Source organism: Schistocerca cancellata, chromosome 2 (genome assembly GCF_023864275.1).
Source record: "Schistocerca cancellata isolate TAMUIC-IGC-003103 chromosome 2, iqSchCanc2.1, whole genome shotgun sequence".
Classification (NCBI taxonomy): Eukaryota; Metazoa; Arthropoda; class Insecta; order Orthoptera; family Acrididae; genus Schistocerca; species Schistocerca cancellata.
In genome coordinates this window covers 900521897-900543655 of record NC_064627.1, presented here as the reverse complement: position 1 = coordinate 900543655, position 21759 = coordinate 900521897, and the positions used below count along the sequence as shown (strand labels likewise).

General features: G+C 39.8%; 1 protein-coding gene across 1 annotated transcript in view; it reads right to left on the bottom strand.

Annotated features, from left to right (window-relative positions):
• LOC126162840 (2-hydroxyacyl-CoA lyase 1) overlaps window positions 1-21759 on the bottom strand; it is a 100721-nt gene that overhangs the window by 1818 nt on the left and 77144 nt on the right. The window contains exons 8-11 of the mRNA XM_049919603.1: window positions 19283-19372; window positions 11048-11195; window positions 10765-10872; window positions 9292-9415 (exon numbers count right to left, since the gene is read on the bottom strand). Coding sequence (XP_049775560.1) covers window positions 9292-9415; window positions 10765-10872; window positions 11048-11195; window positions 19283-19372 — 470 coding nt within the window. The remainder of the gene's footprint in view (window positions 1-9291; window positions 9416-10764; window positions 10873-11047; window positions 11196-19282; window positions 19373-21759) is intronic.

Genomic DNA, 21759 nt, shown 5'->3' with positions numbered 1-21759 from the left:
AAAATAAATTTACTTAAACAATATTTGTGAAAATAATTTTCATTATATAGGAAATTTATATTTAAAAGAAATGGAACAGGGAATTACTACAAGTAATAGGGTAAAATTTATGAAGAGTGTAAAGTTCACGAATAATTAATAAAAAATAGTAATCCAGAAGTGTGTGAGCATTTGTAGTAATAGGAACTCTAAACACATTACATACATTGTACATTAAATGAACCTTGAGAACATGTAGCGTAGGGTTGTCAACTTTTTACAGAGAAAATAAGTAATCAAGGAGGAAGCCTACAAAATAAACATTTGAAATACTGTTTTCTACAAAGAACAGTGGGAATATATTTAAAATGTGCATGCATATTTTATTGTACATTATTGCCTGAGTTTATTTACTCATTTTGCTTCCTTTTGCAAAGATCCATCTGATTTTATGTATGTACAGAATTCCTACAGTTAAAATTAGCATTCACTGTTACTTGAAGTTCTACTTTCATAAGTTCGGTGGTACATTTGTTGCACTCCTCTGTCCATTTAATGTTCACTGCCTCATCATTTGAACCAGGGATGGTAAATACAAATCCAATTATTTTCAGCAAATTGGAAACCAGAACATCTTTTGGCACTCAAGAGACAGAAAACATTAATCCACATACTTGCTTCAAAATATCCTTTGCATTACAAAATTCACCATATAAACAATCTTCACCTATGCAGGACCTGAGGTTGTACGGAAAGCCATAGTATGTCAGGTGGAATAAGTTATTTTAACTACCATTGGAAAAGTTCAAAAAATATGTGGATAAATTCAAAATAATACAAGACACAGGATCTAACAAAAAAGTGGGGCCAAAACACAGACAGGATCTAATAAAGAAAAGGGGGGAGGACTTCCAAGGAAATACCCCTTCCTTGTGAAAGGGCAGAGGAAATACGCACTGAAACAGCCAGGATACTGCGCCGAGCAAAACCACCAGCTTGCAACCTGAAGAAAGAAGAGGTACAAGCCATTAAGAATCTCAACGCCGACAAGAGTATATTGGTACTGCCTGCCGATAAGGGGAATGCGACCGTCGTAATGAAGACCGAAGATTATGAGCAAAAGATCCGAGACCTATTACATCCGATGACGTACCGAAAACTAAGCGCAGATCCGATGCAGCGTATCACTCGGAATACGAATCGATTAATCAAGGTGTCTTCTCTGCCGGCGGACATACAGAGAAACCTGCGCAACACAGAAGCCCTACCACCACGGCTGTATGGATTACCCAAGATCCATAAGAACACCATTCCACTGAGACCGATCGTTAGCGCTCCTGGCTCACCAACGTATAAACTGGCGAAACACTTGGCCTCTCTGCTCCAGCCACACGTGGGGAAGACCGATACATACATTAAGGACTCCGGACATTTTATCGAGAAGCTGAAGAAACTGAAACTTGCGCCAAATGACATCCTGGTCAGTTTTGATGTTGTTTCGTTATTTACGAAAGTGCCACTCAGTGACGCTCTGGAGCACATCGGTTCCATGTTCCCACAAGACATCAAAAAGCTCTTCCATGCATGTCTCACCACGAGCTATTTCACGTGGAATGGCGATTTCTACGAACAGCTGGAAGGCGTCACCATGGGTAGTCCTCTCAGCCCAGTGGTGGCCAACTTCTTCATGGAACAATTCGAAGCACAAGCACTGGACTCGGCGACTTGCAAACCTAAGGTGTGGTACAGGTACGTCGATGATACTTTCGTGGTCTGGAGCCATGGTGAAGAACAGCTCGGTGAATTCCTGAGACACTTGAACAGCCTCCATGCCAACATAACATTTACCATGGAAGTAGAAAAGGACAAGAAACTGCCATTTCTAGATGTGCTGGTCACAAGGGACGGCGAAAACCTGGGACACAGCGTGTATCGAAAACCGACACACACGGACCGATACCTGCACAAACTGTCAAACCACCACCCGAGCCAGAAAAGAGGCATGATTAGTACGCTCGTAACGAGAGCACGACGAATATGTGAGCCTCAACACCTCAAACGAGAAATGCAACACCTGGAAACTGTTCTGAGGAGCAATGGGTACTCCACAAATTACATTAGAAGTGTAACAGAGCCAAACACTCGGCGAAGTAAGGAACCAGAAAAAGAAATGTCGGGTACGGCCTTTCTGCCATACATTCCCAGAGTGACGGACAGAATCGGCCGTATATTGCGCAAACACAGCGTAAAGACAATTTTCAAACCGACGAGGAAGATCAAAGAGTGTCTTAGATCGGTGAAGGAGAAAAGAGACCCACTTGCAATGTCGGGAATATACCGTATACCTTGCACATGTGGAAAAGTTTATGTCGGAATGACTGGACGATCCATTAACACCAGGATCAAAGAGCATAAGCGACATTGCAGGTTGGGGCAGGTGGTGAAATTGGCCGTGGCAGAGCACGCACTGAATGAGACCGACCACGTAATAAAATTTGCCGACACGGAAGTTATGGCTGTAGAGAAGCACTATCACACGCGCTTGTTCAGAGAAGCTGTAGAAATCCAAAAACACGTGAACAGTTTCAACAAGAAAGAGGAAAGCCTTAAGGTAAACGGATCCTGGCTTCCCGTACTGCAGCGAATGACTGTCGCAGGTAGCAAGAGGAGAATCGCACCGGAAATGACCGCGGAGAAGCCCTCGGACGTTGGCGCGCCAGGTACATATAGTCTGCGGCCGCGAGCTCGCCTCCAGTTCACCACTGGCAATGGAGGGTGAAGCTTTGACAATGCCAGCCACTCGTGCTGGCGAAACGTCAGAAAAATCATTAGATGAACATCGGCCGAAGAACCCGAGACAGAAGCCAATAGGCAGTTTGTCAACAAGTGGCCACGAAAGCCTTAACAATTTTGTAAATACAGGATAGTTGGCAATCCTAATATAGAGCAAGAGAAGTGATACCATGTACACACATATCTGCACTGCAGTAAGAGGTCTGCAAACAGATGGCTGCAATATCCACGAAACTTTTGTTTGTGCTATGTTGATACATTTTGGAGAATAATATTAGTCAAGTCCTACTTCAGCTGCAGACCAGTTTTACTTCTATTGCTTTTAAAGTAGCCGTGATGTTTGTGTTTTGTTTAAATGGATAAATTGTAAGACCACACTAATCAGAAAGGCTTTGTTTGCTACATTTAATGGAAATGTTTACAGACTTAATAAGAAGAGTCTATTCCTTAATTTTCAATGCCTGTAAGGAGATAATGTCAAAAAATTTGTGCATTTTTTTACTAAAAGATAATATTTCCTTGCCACAATGACACATTTTTTACCTCACCATTATATAAAACTAAAATTAAAAGCTGCAGAACAGTGCGTACATTTCTCTGCAGTAACGAGGGAGCTGTTTTACAAGAGAAATCTTTTTACCAGGCTAGTGCATATTAAGTGAATGCTGCAGCTGTTTTTGAGCGAGTATCTGTTATTTACCACAAATTCTATGAGAAAGTATAACTAGTGTGATAACACAGTTAGAATTCAAAGTCTCTCCCTCTCTCTCTCTCTCTCTCTCTCTCTCTCTCTCTCTCTCTCCCTCTCTCTCAAACACACACACACACACACACACACACACACACACACACACACATACATACACACACACACACACACACACACATATACACACACGAAAACTTGAATAATGAACAGCTTTGAATCATTGGTCATGTTTGATGGATTTCACTGATATATTACTACAATACAAATTCCATTGCTAAGGATTTATTTTTTTATGACATATTAAAGTGTGACTGTTTTTCAACCTTGAGTAATGTTCTCATGGTGTGACAAGTTTTATCACAAGTGCTCCCTTCAGTGGTTGTGGATGAGGAATTTACTACAGAATAACTCAGCTTGCCCTTTTTTCACATGACATCTTACATACCACAGACAAAGGGCAACATGCAGATTCCACATCCCTAGATTTCTGGCAAACTTTTAGACATGGTGCCCCTCTGCAGACTGTTAATGAAGGTCCGAAAATATAAGGGGCAGTTAAATGAGAAAGAGACAATTGGGAAAAAGTAAGTAAATTGTTTCAACAACTGGAAAATTCCAGATGGAAGAACAACAAAGTTGCAGACAGGCACAACAAAAACACTGCAACACATGTGAGCTTTCGCACAAGCATAACTCACACACATAACTATTGTCTCTGGCCACCAAGGTACTGCGCCTGATGGGAGAAGCAATCTGTTTAGTCGTGGTAAGGAGGAGGCTGGGGCAGGGAGGGGGAGGGATAGCAGGTTAGGGGTGGGGGAGGGTAGCGTGCTGCAGGGACATCATGGAGACAGTGTAGGGCTACTTGGTGCAGTTGGGACTTATTTTCTTTTCTTTTTTTTCTTTCTCCTCCTCCACTACTTCTCTCCTTTCCCACTTGCCTTCCCCCCTCCCCCAAAGAGACCTCCTAACTGCACCTAGCAGCCCCACCCTCTCCCACATCATCACTGCATGCTCTCGCAAGTGGCACTACACCCTCTCCACAGCCTCTACCTTCTATCCCTTTCCCTCCTCAGTGCACACTCCTCCTTACCCCCACCACCCAGATTACTTCTCCCATCAGGCGCATTTGCTCACAGTCCAGTCTCAGTGGCCAGAGACAGAGGTTGTACGTGTGTGAGTTGTGCTTGTGTGAATGTGTGTGTGTGTGTTTTCTTCAAGTTAGAAGATGGCCTTTTGGCCGAAAGCTCGTATGTATAGCTGTCTCTCTGTTGTACTTGTCTGCAACTCAACATCTCCTCTGTACGTTACGTAAATAGTTTATTATTTGACAAGTGATCACCATAACGGTTAATAGATTTATCTCAATGTGAGGGCAGGCCCCTCATGTTACCAAGAATGTTTTGCCGACACTGTAGTAGTTTCATTGGGAAGCCCTTACACATCCCCCATACAGCCCTAATCTCTATCCATGCACATTCCACATTTTTTGGAGTCCTGAAGAAATACATTTGTGGCTGTCGATTTGCTTCAGATTAAGAGGTGCACACCTGTGTACAGTCAGCATCCTGTAGCAACATTTTTCCATGACAGCATTGATTAATGGTTACGGCGATTACTTTTGAAACAATAAGTAGTTCAATCACTCTTTTTCAATCTGTCTCGTTTCTATTCACTACCCCTTCCACAGATTAGGTTCCCAGATATGTCAGTGGCTCAAAGACATATTATGCAATAGAACCCAGGATATTATTGTCCTTGAACAAGAGTGTTCATAAGAGCCAAGTGTATCATCAGGAATGTCCTAAGGAAGTGTGATAGGACCGCTCTTATTCTTCATATACATGAATGATCTGGTGGAGAGGGTAAGCAGCACACTACGGCTGTGTAGTGTACAGGAAGGTGTCATCATTGAATGACTGTAGGAGGATACAAGATGACTTAGACAAATTTTGTAGTTGGTGTAGTGAATGTCAGTTTCCAAATGTAGAAAAATGTAGATGAGCAGCAAAAACAATACAGTGATATTTGAATACAGAATTGGTAGTGAGCTGTGCGACAGCCACATCAATTAAATATCTAAGCGTAATATTGCAAATCAATTTGAAATGAAACAAGCAAGTACGGCAGTAGTAGGGAAGGTGATTGGTCAACTTTGATTTATTGGGAAAATTTCACAAAAGTGTAGCTCATCTATGAAGAAGACCATGTACAGGACACTACTGTGACTACTGAGCCCGCTTGAGAGTTTGGTATCCCCACCAAATCGAATTAAAGGAAGACATGAAAGTAATACAGAGGTACGCTACTACATTTGTTACCAGTAGATTTGATCAACACATGAGTATTATGGAGGTGCTTCATGAACTCAAATGGGAATCCGTGGAGAAAAGGCATAACTCTTTTTGCAAAACATTATTTAGAAAATTTAGAAAACTAGCATTTGAAGCTCATTGCAGAATGATTCTACTGCCGGCAATATACAATTTGCTTAAGGACCAAGAAGATAAGACAGAGAAATTAGGACATGTGCAGAGGTATATAGACAACCATTTTTCCCTTGCTCTATTTCTGATTAGAACAGGAAAGGAATTGACTAGCAGTGGTACAAAGTATCCCCACCATACCCCATACAGCAGCTTTTGGAGTATATTTGTAGATGTACATGTAGATGTGCTCGTGTTCAACAAAACCGCTACTATAAATTCGTGTATTTGCTAGATACATTCCAGTTAGTGCTGACTGCATTTAAAATAGGACCTTTTGAAGTCCACGCATACCTGCAGACCTAATTCCACTACTTACACAGTGGAAAATATTTCAGTTTGTAGTTTCTCCATAAGACTGCTACAGCTCCACCATTTTCACTTTCTGACAAGATTGTTGTGACTCGCCGATCATTCAAAGTACTGCCGCGCAATTACGCATGTTGTCTACATGCGGCACTGTCTGCCAGCCGTGCAGCAGCCGCGCCACCTAAGCGGCTGGCCAGCCAGCCAGCAGCCACTAGACTTGGACTCGGTGCTCATTCGAATGTTGCAGTGTTCACATGTCTTGCTTTGTCAACTTGCTCAGTGACTTATATGTGTTGTGTCGTTTTGAAATATATGTGCTCAACTTGACGTTATAACGACTGGCGACAAGGTAGTGGATTTTTCCTTTTCATCGTTGATCCACAGGCTTCCATGGCTACTGTCGAGCAACTATTGCAAGGTCTCATTGAACAGCAAATGCTTCTAACATCGGCGATTCGCTATTTCGTCTGATTATGAAAAACATCTTCGACAGCATTTCCTTGCATTTCAAGTCACGGACGAACAAACATGTAAGTCTCTGTTTCTTTCCTGGATTTCACCTCAAATGTATCGGTTGTTGTCGCAATTGGCTCCTTTGAAAGATCCTGCGTCTTTGTCCTTTGCTGAAATGTGCTCACTTCTGTCTGTCTATTTTCAAAAGCAAACGCATGTGGTAGCCTCTCGTGTTGCCTTTTATCGTTGTCAAAAACAACCACATCAATCCTATCGCGCTTGGGCTGCTGAACATCATGGCCTCAGTCGCAAGTGCCAATTTGTTACTGAAGTTCACAAAGAATCCTATGCCGATTCCATGGTACGGGATGCTGTTATCCGGTCGGCGCCCGACAAAAAAGTTCGGCAACGTGCCCTTCAGTTTGCAAATCTGACTCTAGATGAAGTCCTGTCCATCGCGCAGTCTTTTGAAGTTTCTCGCACCGCTGGGGTGCAAATAGAGGCACGGGGTGATGTTGGGGAAATACAACCTCTGTGCGCTGTTGACGACGTGTGCGGCGTGTCCCCACCGGCCGACGTGGCCACAGTACGCTCCCACGCGCAGCCTCAGCCTAACCGTAAACAACCCTCTAAGAAACTACAGCAAAACCCCCAGCAACTTCCTTCATGTCCGCGGTGTTTTACGAAATATTCACGCGAGGATTGTCCCCAACGTTGGGCTGTGTGTCACAATTGCAAAAAGAAAGGTCATGTGTCTTCCGTTTGCAAATCCGACCACATACATGATGTTCATGAACACGACGCTGATTCTGATTCTGTGTTGTCTGTCAATTGCACTTCTTCCCTTTCAGGGAAGTTATTCCTCACTGTCCAAATCCTTGGTCGGGATGTTCGCATGCAGGTGGATACCGGTTCTGCTGCCACTATAATTAATTCTCAGACGTATCTTCAGTTGGGTTCTCCACTCCTATCACCTGTCACTCAGCAATTACGGACGTACAATAAACAGAAGATTTGGCTCTGAGCACTATAAGACTTAATATCTATGGTCATCAGTCCAAACAGAAGATTTCTCTCTTGGGACAATTTCATGCTGAGGTATCTTACAAATCCGTCGTTCGCACTGTTTCCATATTTGTGGTCGACCAGAGTAATGCAGAGAATCTTTTTGGTTTCGATGCCTTTCACGTTTTTGGGTTCTCCATAAATGACTCTGTCAATATCGTCTCTGATGCTATTCCTTATGCTCAATTGGATTTCTTGTCGACAACATTTTTGTCCCTTTTTTCTCCTGGGTTAGGCCGTGCAAATGACTTTGAAGCTCATATCACGCTCAAACCCACTGCTCGGCCTAAGTTTTTTCGGGCTCGGCCCATTCCTGTGGCCCTTCGTGATCGGGTTGAACGGGAGCTGGATCGTCTCACTACTTTAGGGGTCTTGCTTCCTGTCACTTCCAGTGAGTGGTCCTCCCCTGTCGTTGTCGTCGCTAAGCCTAATGGTGATATTCGTCTCTGTGGCGATTTTAAAGCCACTGTAAATGCGCAATGCCTCATCAACACTTACCCTATGCCCTGACCAGAAGAATTGTTCACTAAACTTGCGGGAGGCCAGTATTTTTCTAAAATTGACCTGTCAGAAGCTTATCATCAACTTCCTCTCGATGCTGCTTCCCGGCAGTTTCTGGTCTTTAACATGCCTTTCGGCCTCTCTATCAATACCAACGATTGCCATTCGGGGTTGCCATATTGCTCCCTGTCCCTGGGTGTATATATTACATGGACGACATTGTTGTCACTGGCTCCACCACTGAAGAACATCTTCAGAACCTCCAACAAGACCAGTGCGAAAATTTCAAAGGGGGAAAAGTGTTGTGACTCGCCAATCATTCAAAGTGCTGCCGCACAATTACGCGCGTCGTCTACGTGCGGCGCTGTCTGCCAGCCAGCCAGAGGCCGCTAGACTTGGACTCAGTGCTCATTCGAATGTTACAGTGTTCACATGTCTTGCTTTGTCAACTTGCTCAGTGACTTAGATGTGTTGTGTCGTTTTGAAATATGTGTGTTCAACTTGACGTTATAACAAAGATACAGGAACATTTCTATAGTAAACTGCTCATACATTGCCAGTGAGTTGATTGATTTTAATTAAACTTCCCATGAAATAAAACCACAGTTCGAGTTCAGAAAAAAAGAGAAAAATGATTATGTTTCAAAACACCATAACAAACAGTTCCATAATAATGTGAAGAGTTTAGTTTTTATCAAGAAAATGCACAGAGCAAAGTAGTAGTCCAAGATCAGAACATTATATCATCCTTTTCTTTACAATCATTAAAATGTTTTTCTGTTTGCTGAAATTGAACTGAAACATTACACACAAAATTAAAAGTTTTTAATTTTAATTAAACAATTAGGGGTCAGATATTAGACAGTCGACACATACTCAGCTAAAGAAGCAACAACATAAAAAGGGAATGAGAGAGAGAGAGAGAGAGAGAGAGAGAGAGAGAGAGAGAGAGAGAGAGTTTAGTAATAGGATGGTGTGTAAATTACATGACCTTACCATTAGCGAATTCTGGACAGCACTCTGGAGCTGTTGCACAGTTGTACAGTAATAACCATCATATCCAGCTATGCCCATCATTTTATCATATCGAGCATTTACTGACAGAGCAGATGGTGGAGTCCTGCAAAATAAAATATGCCATAAGGAAAGCACTTTGAACACACTCTACTTAATAATTCAAAATCTTCAGCTACATGTATGTAGTTATTGTTTTCACTGCACATACAACACAACAAGCTGAATAGTCCACAAAATCCATTTAAACCACAATACAAAAGACGAGCAACCAATGTTTGCTTCCGTTTATGATATTGTAACAAATGAATGGAGGGAGTCAGTAAGTAAATAATAACTTGTGTGTGCCATAACCTACTGCTGCTACCGAGTTGTGTTAAAGTCATAAACAAGCCACTATCCAGTTCTTCATATATTGTCTACTGTAGTCACTAAGTGGACAATGTAAATGAAACCAACTGGAGCTTAAAAACATCAATATCCTGGTACCAAATTTGTAAACTCTGAATGTAAATGTCTTATTTGAAACAACTTTTATAACATAATTATCTTTACTGTGTATAATCAACAAAAACTAATGGATTTATGCCTTGTCAATGAAAGTTACTACAACCAGATTTACCTTATGTTACCATGTACAAAATACACATTTCTCTGTTTCCAGGAGTTCTTATTTTAGAGCTTTATCCTACAAGTACTTTTTTGTATGCCACAAAGTGTGACAAATCAGCATCAAACTCTATTCAGTCTTTAACTTGTTACATATTACACTCAGTTGTTTACTAAAAGTTTTACATACCACTGGAAAAAATCTCATTACAGATCCTTCCTTTGGCCACCAATTTTCCTGAATTTCAGAGACAGGAACTCACGCTTCAAATATCCTTTCACACTTCAAATATCCTTTCACACTACCGCCCTCCTGGACTCATCTATGTTTGCCTTCCAAATTCTCCTTGTTTTTTTCCTCCTTTCACTCTTTTTAACTTCTTTTTTTAATTATTGCTCTGCCTCATTGTAATATATTTTTTTTTTATTTCCATCTTCAGTACACACATTTACTATCTCCTATCATCTTTGAGCTGAGACTTGCATAGTGTTTACACATCTATTTGTTTTAATTTTCTAGTCCCTCTGACATTTAATTCACTGGAGTCAGTCCTCATACATATTCATCATAGCTACCCCTAAATTGGGTTCCAAGTAAGCTGACTGCTCCCCCTTTCCTACTTCCCACATTTTTTTCTGTTTTTCCCCTACCTCTCTTTTTTCATACTGCGGAAGAAGCCTACGTTTCCAAATGCTACAATTAATGATTTTCATTTATTGTTTGTGTTTTTACAGGCAGTACTTTCAGCTGAATATTCTAAAAGCAAGCAGTGGTAAGCTTTTTTGTCTTTTTATGAAATTAATAAATTTCTTAATGATACTTTTCTTTTTCCGTTAGATACTTACACTTTTGTAATTTCTCCAGCTTCCTGCAAGTCTTTGAAGAATTCTTTCTCAAACCCACCATATATTCCATTGTTATTTACAATTATTATTATCACTGGCAGTTTGTACCTGGGAATGATGATAAAAATAATAAGATAAATGTGTATTAAACACCTAAGCTATCAGATTTTAAATACACCACAGGAAAGTCATCTCAGTTACACATTAAGACCAAGTACTTAACATGATTAGCTCAATTGTTGGTCGAAACTATAACTGGTGGGATGAAGCAATAATTACTAACCTGAACATTGTTTCTACTTCCATCCCAGAAAAACCAAAAGCAGAATCTCCTTCAACACACAGGACTCTTTTACTTGACGAATTTGTTCTGCACCATAAGGCAGCAGCAATAGCAAATCCCAGTCCTACACCCATTGTTCCAAATGTGCCTACAATACAATCACATCATTGCTATAAGCATACACTGAAATATCTACTGTATATAGTTCTGGAGCTGTTTAAATAAATTTGTAAGTATGAAGGTATTTTAAAAATAAATTATAGAGAACAACATGAGTGTATTCACCAAACCATTCAACCAAATGTAGATGGGATAACGGCAAGAAAAGAGCCAAACAGAGAGTGCCAGAAGAGTGTAAAGCTTGCAGGAATAAACAACAATGCAAAGTAAGTATGATTAGACAGTGAGGATTCCAAGAAGGCTGAGGTGGAAAAGAATAAACAAAGATCACGCCAAAGTCAAGAAGAGGTGAATGCATGAAACCAAGGAGGGAGAGGGAGAGAGAAAAGGCCAATAATAAGGAATTATGTGAAACAAAAAATGGAGGGGACAGTACATAAAAAGAGATACAACATATGGTTAGATAGGACTGAACAACTCAAGTTACTGTTGAGAGTGATCTCTAGGCTGAAGGATAAATTTCGTTTCATGAACTCTGGTTTGATATCCTCAATTATGTACACATTTGTATTTCACATGCTGCAGGTCTTGCCATGGCATTACTGAAAGCAGTATGGCAAAAAGTATTGCCTGAGTTCTAATTAATCCTCCACAGTTTCCTTACATTTGCACATATGGCGAAGGGTATACAGTTCACCAGCATCCCCATGTTACTTCACTTGTAGGTGGTGCACTGGAACAACTGTTGGTATGCATAGGCCCAAACATGTGCAAGATGTATGTAGGAGAAGGTAATATGCATTTGGGGTCTTCTTGGAATGTTATTTTTTTTTCTTTTGTGCATTAAAACTTTCTTGTAAAACGTCCCATTTCAGTCCGAGTTGCATTTCCATGCTGCTCTCGTGATTTCTTTGAATTCTTTTGTTGCATTTTTTAATGCACATACTGGATAACAGTGGAGATAAACCACATCTCTTTATGACTCAATTTGATGTTCTTGCCCACAGTCCTTCCTCATCTACAATGCCATTCTGGTTATTGTAGAACTGCAGAGAAATTTACCTATAATCTATCAATGCATTCTTTATAAATTTCAAAATTTTGTTTCAATTAACATTACTGAGTACTCTCGCTATTCCTGTGAGGTGATCAACAGAGGTTTATGAACCACTATGTCTCTATACCCCTCCAATGAACCACGAATCTTGCCACTGGTGGGGAGGCTTGTAAGCCTCAGTGATACAGATAGCCGTACTGTAGGTGCAAACACAATGGAGGGGTATCTGTTGAGAGGCCAGACAAACATGAGGTTCCTGAAGAGGGGCAGCAACCTTTTCAGTAGTTGCAGGGGCAACAGTCTGGATGATTGACTGATCTGCCTTGTAATAATAATCAAAATGGTCTTTCTGTGCTGATACTGCGAACAGCCGAAAGCAAGGGGAAACTACAGCTGTAACTTTTCCTGAGGACATGCAGCTTTGCTGTATGGTTAAATGATGATAGCTTCCTCTTGGGTAAAATATTCTGGAGGTAAAATAGTCCCCCATTTGCATCTCCGGGTGGGGACTACTCAGGAGGACATTGTTATCAGGAGAAAGAAAGTTGGCGTTCTATGGACTGGAGTGTGGAATGTCAGATCCCTTAATCGAGCAGGTAGGTTAGAAAATTTAAAAGGGGAAATGGCTACGTTAAAGTTAGATATAGTGCGAATTAGTGAAGTTCAGTGGCATGAGGAACAAGACTTCTGGTCAGGTGAATAAACTGTTATAAACACAAAATCAAATAGGGGTAATGCAGGAGTAGGTTTAATAATGAATAAAAAAAATAGGAATGCGGGTAAGCTACTACAAACAGCATAGTGAATGCATTATTGTGGCCAAGATAGATACGATGCCCATGCCTACCACAGTAGTACAAGTTTATATGCCAACTAGCTCTGCAGATGACAAAGAAATTGATGAAATGTATGATGAGATAAAAGAAATTATTCAGGTAGTGAAGGGAGTCGAAAATTTAATAGTTATGGGTGACTGGAATTCGATAGTAGGAAAAGGAAGAGAAGGAAACATAGCAGGTGAATATGGAATGGGTATAAGGAATGAAAGAGGAAGCCATCTGATAGAATTTTGCACAGAGCATAACTGAGTCATAGCCAACACTTGGTTCAAAAATAATGAAAGAAGGTTGTCCACATGGAAGAGGCCTGGAGATACTGGAAGGTTTCAGATAGATTATATAATGGTAAGACATTTCCAGGGGCGGATGTGGACTCTGACCACAATCTATTAACTATGAACTTCAGATTAAAACTGAAGAAAGTGCAAAAAGATGGGAATATAAGAAGATGGAACCTGGATAAACTGACAGAACCAGAGGTTGTAGAGAGTTTCAGGGAGAGCATTAGGGAAGAATTGACAAGAATGGGGGAAAGAATACAGTAGAAGAAGAATGGGTAGCTTTGAGAGATGAAATAGTGAAGGCAGCAGAGCATCAAGTAGGTAAAAAGATGAGGGCTAGTAGAAATCCTTGGATAACAGAAGATACACTGAATTTAATTGATGAAAGGAGAAAATACAAAAATGCAGTAAATGAAGCAGGCAAAAAGGAATACAAACTTCTCAAAAATGAGATCGACAGGAAGTGCAAAATGGCTAAGCAGGGATGGCTAGAGGACAAATGTAAGGATGTAGAGGCTTATCTCACCAGGGGTAAGATAGATACTGCCTACAGGAAAATTAAAGAGACCTTTGGAGAAAAGAGAACCACTTGTATGAATACCAACAGCTCAGATGGAAACCCAGTTCTAAGCAAAGAAGAGAAAGCAGAAAGGTGGAAGGAGTATATAGAGGGTCTATACAAGGGTGGTGTACTTGAGGACAATATTATGGAAATGGAAGAGGACCTAGATGAAGATGAAATGGGAGATATGATATTGCATGAAGAGTTTAATAGAGCACTGAAAGACCTCAGTCAAAACAAGGCCCCGGGAGTAGACAACATTCCATTAGAACTACTGACAGCCTTGTGAGAGCCCGCCCTGACAAAATTCTACCATCTGGTGAGCAAGATGTATGAGACAGGCAACATATCCTCAGACGTGAAGAAGAATATAATAATTCCAATCCCAAAGAAAGCAGGTGTTGACAGATGTGAAAATTACCTAACTATCAGTTTAATAAGGCACAGCTGCAAAATACTAACACAAATTCTTTACAGATGAATGGAAAACTGTTAGAAGCCGACCTTGGGGAAGATCAGTTTGGATACCATGGAAATCTTGGAACATGAGGCAATACTGACCATACGACTTATCCTAGAAGGTAGATTAAGGAAAGGCAAACATACATTTCTAGCATTGGTAGACTTAGAGAAAGCTTTTGGCAATGTTGTCTGGAATACTCTCTTTCAAACTCTGAAGGAGGCAGGGATCAAATACAGGGAGCAAAAGGCTATTTACAATTAGTACAGAAACCAGATGACAGTTATAAGAGTAGAGGGGCATGAAAGGGAAGCAGTGATTGGGAAGGGAGCGAGAGGGGATTGTAGCCTCTCCCCGATGTTATTCAATCTGTATATTGAGCAAGCAGTAAACGAAACAAAAGAAAAATTTGGAGTAGGAATTAAAATCCATGGAGAAGAAATGAAAACTTTGAGATTCACCGATGACATTGTGATTCTGTTATAGACAGCAAAGGACCTGAAAGAGCAGCTGAACAGAATGGACATTGTCTTGAAAGGAGGACATAAGGTGAACACCAACAAAAGCAAAATGAGGATAATGGAATGTAGTCTAATTAAATTGGGTGATGCTGATGGAATTAGATTAGGAAATGAGACACAAAGTAGTAAATGAGTTTTGCTATTTGGGGAGCAAAATAACTGATGATGGTCGAAGTAGAGAGGATATAAAATGCAGACTGGCAATGGCAAGGAAAGCGTTTCTGAAGAAGATGAATTTGTTAACATCGAGTATTGATTTAAGTGTCAGGAAGTCGTTTCTGAAAGTATTTGTATGGAGTGTAGCCATGTATGGAAGTGAAACGTAGACGATAAATAGTTTAGACAAGAAGAGAATAGAAGCTTTCGAAATGTGGTGCTACAGAAGAATGCTGAGGATTAGATGGGTAGATAACATAACTAATGAGGAGGTATTGAATAGAATTAGGGAGAAGAGAAATTTGTGGCACAACTTGACTAGAAGAAGGGACCGGTTGGTAGGACATGTTCTGAGGCATCAAGGGATCACCAATTTAGTATCGGAGGGCAGCGTGGAGGGTAAAAATCGTAGAGGGAGACCAAGAGATAAATACACTAAGCAGATTCAGAAGGATGTAAGTTGCAGCAGATACTTGCAGATGAAGAAACTTGCACAGGATAGAACAGCATGGAGAGCTGCATCAAACCAGTCTCTGGACTGAAGACCACAACAGCATGTCTTTATAATGTGATTATTACCTCAGATATTCCACTGAGTTGCTGAGTTATTACATGTGTTTGCTCCAACTCTAAGGGCATTTTTCTCATCATGTACAGAGCACAAATAATTTGGTTTTTTAAACTTTAGTAATTAGTATTTAATTTAGTAACTAAACTTTAGTTATTAGTAATAGTAATAAACATTTAGTAATTCTTGAAGAATATTACCAGTTTCAACTTATGATCTTTTAGCTCCTTCAGCACTCTGTTATAGTCCTCTCTTAGTAGTTGATGATGATGATGATGATTAAGAGGAGCATTATCCACATCATCATCATCATCATCATCTACACTAATCACATTTTGCAGAACATTTAAATATCAACCTTTTGAAACATCATTTCCTCTACACACCACTAGTTTTCCTTTTCCACTGATCTTCATGTGTTGTTATTCTGCACAGTATAATAATATAGAGCTTGGTCATATGCTGCATAAACAAACAAGTGAATAAATAAAGTAGTAAATAAATAAATCTGTTCCCCTTGTTTTGTATTCTTACTAAAAGCTTTTCTTTAAATTGTTTATACTATGATTGTCCTGCATTACTTTTTGTCATGTTTTCAGCAATCTCTGCAAAAATTTATTTTGAAAACTATTCTTCTTGTACCTTTTACATATCTTTATTTGTTGCATTTCTATAATGCTGCTTAACAGATTGTCGACATGCTGTTTATCACTTTCTCCTTTCTTTCAGCATCTTGAGGATTTGTTATGGTTTCCACATCTTGTACAGCAATGTGTTCTCCTACAGTGTGCACAAATTGAGGGGCTGCTAGATACACAGTCAGCTGGGGAAGCATGGAGAGAGTGGCCGTGGTGTGTGGTTGCTCAGAGCACTGTGCGGGAAATTCAAAGTGCTGGAGAGGAAGTGCAGTTTTAAACTGAAGCCTACACTCACATTTTTTGTAAATACTAAATGGGGCCCTCCCACATTTGCATGTTGACCATTCAGAAAGAGCTACTGTCACCTCTGCTTTTGTCAGTATCTAAAAAGATTTCCACTGAAAATGCAGCAATTTATTTTTGCCTGCTTTGTTAACCATTTGTAACTTTCAGAGAAACATCATTAATGGTGAATTTTGAGTAAAATTTGAGTAAAATCTACACATTTTTCTGGCTGCCATTTTAACATTAACTTCTGTTGCCAAAACACTGCTGAGTTTACACAGTCTCACCTCACTAACATATTGTGCAGGCACAACTGCGAGAGAATTCTGAAACAGTGGTTTATTAAGTTTATTAACTGAGGAACAGAGCAAAAGCAAGGTCAGTAGCTTATGAAAAAGCAGATTCTCATCCAAAAGACATGTAATGTCTTCACTTATGTTGTTCCAAAACCCAAAGTATTTCTTGTTTCACCAGCTATCGATGGCCCTTAAAAATTACATTCTTTCACTGAATTAATCTGTAGTTACTGGAATAATACAGTAAATAATGGAGTTTTACATAATAACAATATTGTGAAATACTCTCCTTTTTGCACGCTCTCATTTGCCAACATCTCGTTTCGATATCTGAAACAGTTTATGACATATGAGTAATGTTGTAGACATTTCACTTTGGCTTTATCACTGGCGCGGTGCAATCACACATGAGTGTGCTACATCAGATCAAATTTCTCGAGATTGGTGATAGTATGTACCTCTACCAAAGTCTAAAGAAAAATTCAATACATTAGCTAACTTTCATACACAACAACATATTATGTAATATGCACCAAATGCAAAATTATAGCTATCTCTATTTTTCATTGCACATTTTTCTGAATCTTGCACAGTATCTTACTTTCATGTAAATATCACAATAACTATGACCATTAACGAAATGATGGGCACATCATCATCATCATCATGGACCTGACAAATACAGCTATAAGTAAAATAAAAATGAAATTTTTTTACCTAATAGTTTCTGTAAAATTGTTTGAGACAAATCACAGAGTGTGCACCTTGATTCTGTTATCACTGACCCACCAAAAGGTGGAAAACCCTTATCTGCCTCCCCTCATGAACAAACTAATGAACTCACCCAGTGCTTTGGACAAAAACTGGTAACTGTGCATTGGCCACCATATCCTGCGCAAGCTATACCTGAACCATTTCCAATGTCTTAGACTCTCTACCTTTAAACAGTTTCCATTTCCAGAAGGTTCTTGATGGAAATGAACCATATATTTTACAGTATGAAAATGGCATATGGTGACTTCTTCCATTCACCTCCATTTGTAGCAGCATGGCAGCCCAGCTTGGGCTGACTGAAAACCAGCGATCAGCAAAGCTCCTGCCTACCAAGCTAACTCTGCACCTCCCCAGCTCCCGCGTTGCTTTCCAGGGATCAAGCATGCCGAACTGTCACTCAACCAGCCTGTGCTTTTGCTTTGACAAGGCAGTATCTTTCAGCTGTGTTCTCAATAACTGATCCCACGCAACACCATGTGGCTCACATCGTCAGCTACCACACTTTGCTGTAGTTCACACTGACAGCAGGATTTCGCACCCTGCCCAGTTTCTGCATTCTTCTGTGGTCCAGTCAACGAGAGAAGTGTCCCCATGCCTTCTGTGCTGCCTTCCCCAGCTGTCCCCCCTCGAGAGGCATTCCTTAACTACGGCTGTACTGAGTCCGAGGCCAGATACCCAGTTCATCTCCCACAGTATCAGCATCTGGATTACTGTGTGGAGTGGAGTGTACTTTAGTGGGTGAAGTTCAGTGAGTGCCAGGCAGGTTTATTACCATTTCATTCTTGGTCATTTTAGCAGCTCTACTGCCAAGCACGTCACCAAAACGAGTTTTCTCTCTAAATGTCCTGGCTACCTTGACCGCCAGGCAAGTCTGTCTCACTATTGAACTTTCTCCTGTTTTTGCCCATGGACACACAAGACTTGGGTATGGACATTGTTCTAGCAAAACACTGTGTTAATGTCTCCCTTCTCAGCACTTGTCTTCTCGCACCACCAGACGATGTCAAACAAAATACTGTAAACTGTATCATAATTCGCCCTGTTCAAAGACATTGCCATGACTGAGGACCCCCCCTTGATTAAGAGGTTGCAACCCATGAAATTTTGTTGTAGTAGTTAGCTTTCAGAAATAAATATCTCTCAAACCAGCTCACATACATCTTGCAATACATCTCATTATTTATTGTTGTCCTTACTGATTAGCATATCTTAGGGGCACAGAAGGAAACCTTTAAATAATTCCTTCAGGCATCAAAGATGAGGTTACTGTACATCATCTGATACACACAAAAATGATAAAAATTGGTAATGGCTGTCGATACACGTAATTCACAAAAGTTGTTAGAACACATCTGGAAATTTTACCTTGTGAATCCAATCAAAAAATTGAATTCTAGCTCATTTATCAAACTACAGTGCATTCCCAACAATTAACATCTTGTCACAAAGACAGGATTATACCTAAGTTTTCTTCAGTTTGATTTAAGTGGTGGATAGCAAACACAACTTGTAGATTTGTTTGCCCCCTTTTTTCCTTCAGGTTCTGTTGCATCATGTGAATGCAATCCTAATAAAAAATTACACAAAATTCCTAGAAACAACAACAGTGATGCAGTATTACAGAATTAGTGACATGAATAAGGAGTTAACAATAATTGTAACAGTGTTCAATACATACCAGCATCCAGTCTGTGCCTCGGAAGAATGTTGGAAAGAACAGATCTTCCTATATCCATTGTGTTGGCACCTTCACTCACAATGATGCAGTCTGAAAGTCACAAAGAAATTCAAGATTTTAGTTTTGATTATACATATATGGACCTCACCATTGGTGGGGAGGCTTTTATGCCCCAGCGATACAGATAGCCATACCATTGGTGCAACCACAATGGAAGGGTATCTGTTGAGAGACTAGCAAACATGTGGTTCCTGAAGGAGGACAGCAGCCTGGTCTGACCTTTTAACATCAACCAAACTGGCCTTGCTGTGCTGATACCATGAATGGCTGAATGCAGTGGAAACTACAGCTGTAACTTTCCTGAGGGCACGCAGCTCCACTGTATGGTTAAATGATTATGGTATCCTCTTGGGTAAAATATTTCAGAAGTAAAATAGTCCCCATTTGGATATCCAAGCAGGGACTACTCAGGAGGATGTCATCATCATGAGAAACAAAAATGGTGTTCTACAAATTGGAGCGTAGAATGTTAGATCTCTTGATCACACAGGTCAGTAAGGAAATTTATAAGGGAAATGAATAGGTTGAAATTAGATATTGTGGAAATTAGTCAAGTTTGGTGGTAGGAGGAATAAGACTTCTGGTCAGGTGAATAAATGGTTATAAATACAAAATCAAGCAGGGGTAATGGAGGAATAGGTTTAATAATGAATGAGAAAATAAGAATGTGGGTAAGCTGCTATGAACAGCATAATGAACACATTATTGTAGCCAAGACAGACACGAAGCCCATACCCATCACAGTAGTACAAGTTTATACGCCAACTAGCTCTGAGGATGATGAAGAGATTAAAGAAATGTATGAGATAAAAGAAATTACTCAGATAGTTACAGGAGATGAAAATTTAATTGTGATGGGAGACTGGAATTAGACAATGGGAAATAGGAGGGAAAGAAAAAAAATAGATGAGTATGGACTGGGGGAATGAAATGAGGGAGGAAGCTGCCTGGTAGAATTTTGCACAGACCATAATTTAATCATAACTAACACTAGGTTTGAAAATCATGAGAGAAGGTTGTGTATGTGGAAGAGACTTGGAGGCATTGGAAGGTTTCACATTGATTATATACTGGTAAGACAGAGATTTTGGAATCTGATTTTAAATTGTAAGACATTACCAGGGGCAAATGTGGACTCTGACCATGATTTATTGGTTATGAACTGTAAATTAAAGCTGAAGAAATTGCAAAAAAGTAGGAAATTAAGGAGATGTGACCTGGATAAATTGAAAGAACCAGAGGTTGTTGAGTGTTTCAGAGGAAGAATTAGGGAACAACTGACAACAACAGGGGAAAGGAATACAGTAGATGATGAATGTGTAGCTTTGAGAGATGAAATAGGGATGGCAGCAGAGAATCAAATAGATAAAAATACAAGGCCTAGTAGAAATACTTGGATAACACAGGAAATATAGAATTTAACTGATGAAAGGAGAAAATATATGAATGTAGTAAATTAAGCAGGTGAAAGGGAGTACAAATGTTTAAACAATGAGACTGACAGGAGGTGCAAAATGGCTAAAAAGGAATGGCTAGAGGACAAATGTAATGACTTAGAAGCATATATCACTAGGAGAAAGATAGATTCCACCTACAGGAAAATTACAGACACCTTTGGAGAAAAGAGAACCAGCTATATGAATATCAAGAGCTCAGATGAAAAACTAGTCTTAAGCAAATAAGGGAAAGCTGAAAGGAGTATATAGAGCAGGCCTGGCAAAGCATGGCTCATGAGTCATGCCCCTCCAGTGAGTGCTTCGCCCTCCAACTCAACTTGAGTGGTGACATCACGGCCCTAACACAACCACACCGCATGACTGTCAGCTGTCGTGCATCATAAGCTCTACAATATCAACTCCCCAAACGCAAATGCTAAAAGACATGAGGTACATTTGCAATCCATTTGGTTTGAGTACACGAGACATGTCAAAAATTTATAATACAGTTACAATGATTTTTACATTAATAAACAATAGCACTACAATAAATAATAACACTACAAGCATATTTCTTGAAAATATATAACACATTTTATCCAGCTCAAATTTCCAGTTTGTCCTGCATGAATTCATCCACTGAGTAATAACACTTCAGTGTCAGTCTTTCATATAGCTTTCTTTTAAGTGAACCTAAATTCATCTGCGTCAACTTGTTCCCTTTTAATTTATTGCAAATACATAAACTACTAAACATTGATTTTTATTTAGTTATTTGTCTTCAACTCCTGTACTTACATAATGAGATATTTAAATGCTTAAGTTACATTTATTGTTGGTCTTGACAAGTTCTACAATTCAATTTCAATTTGCATCTTAGTGAAATGGAGTTTATGTTCGAATGATTCATTCGAGATTTCATTACACTGAGCAAATTTAATGTATTTCATTGAAGAAAATGTACTTTCACGAACATACCTT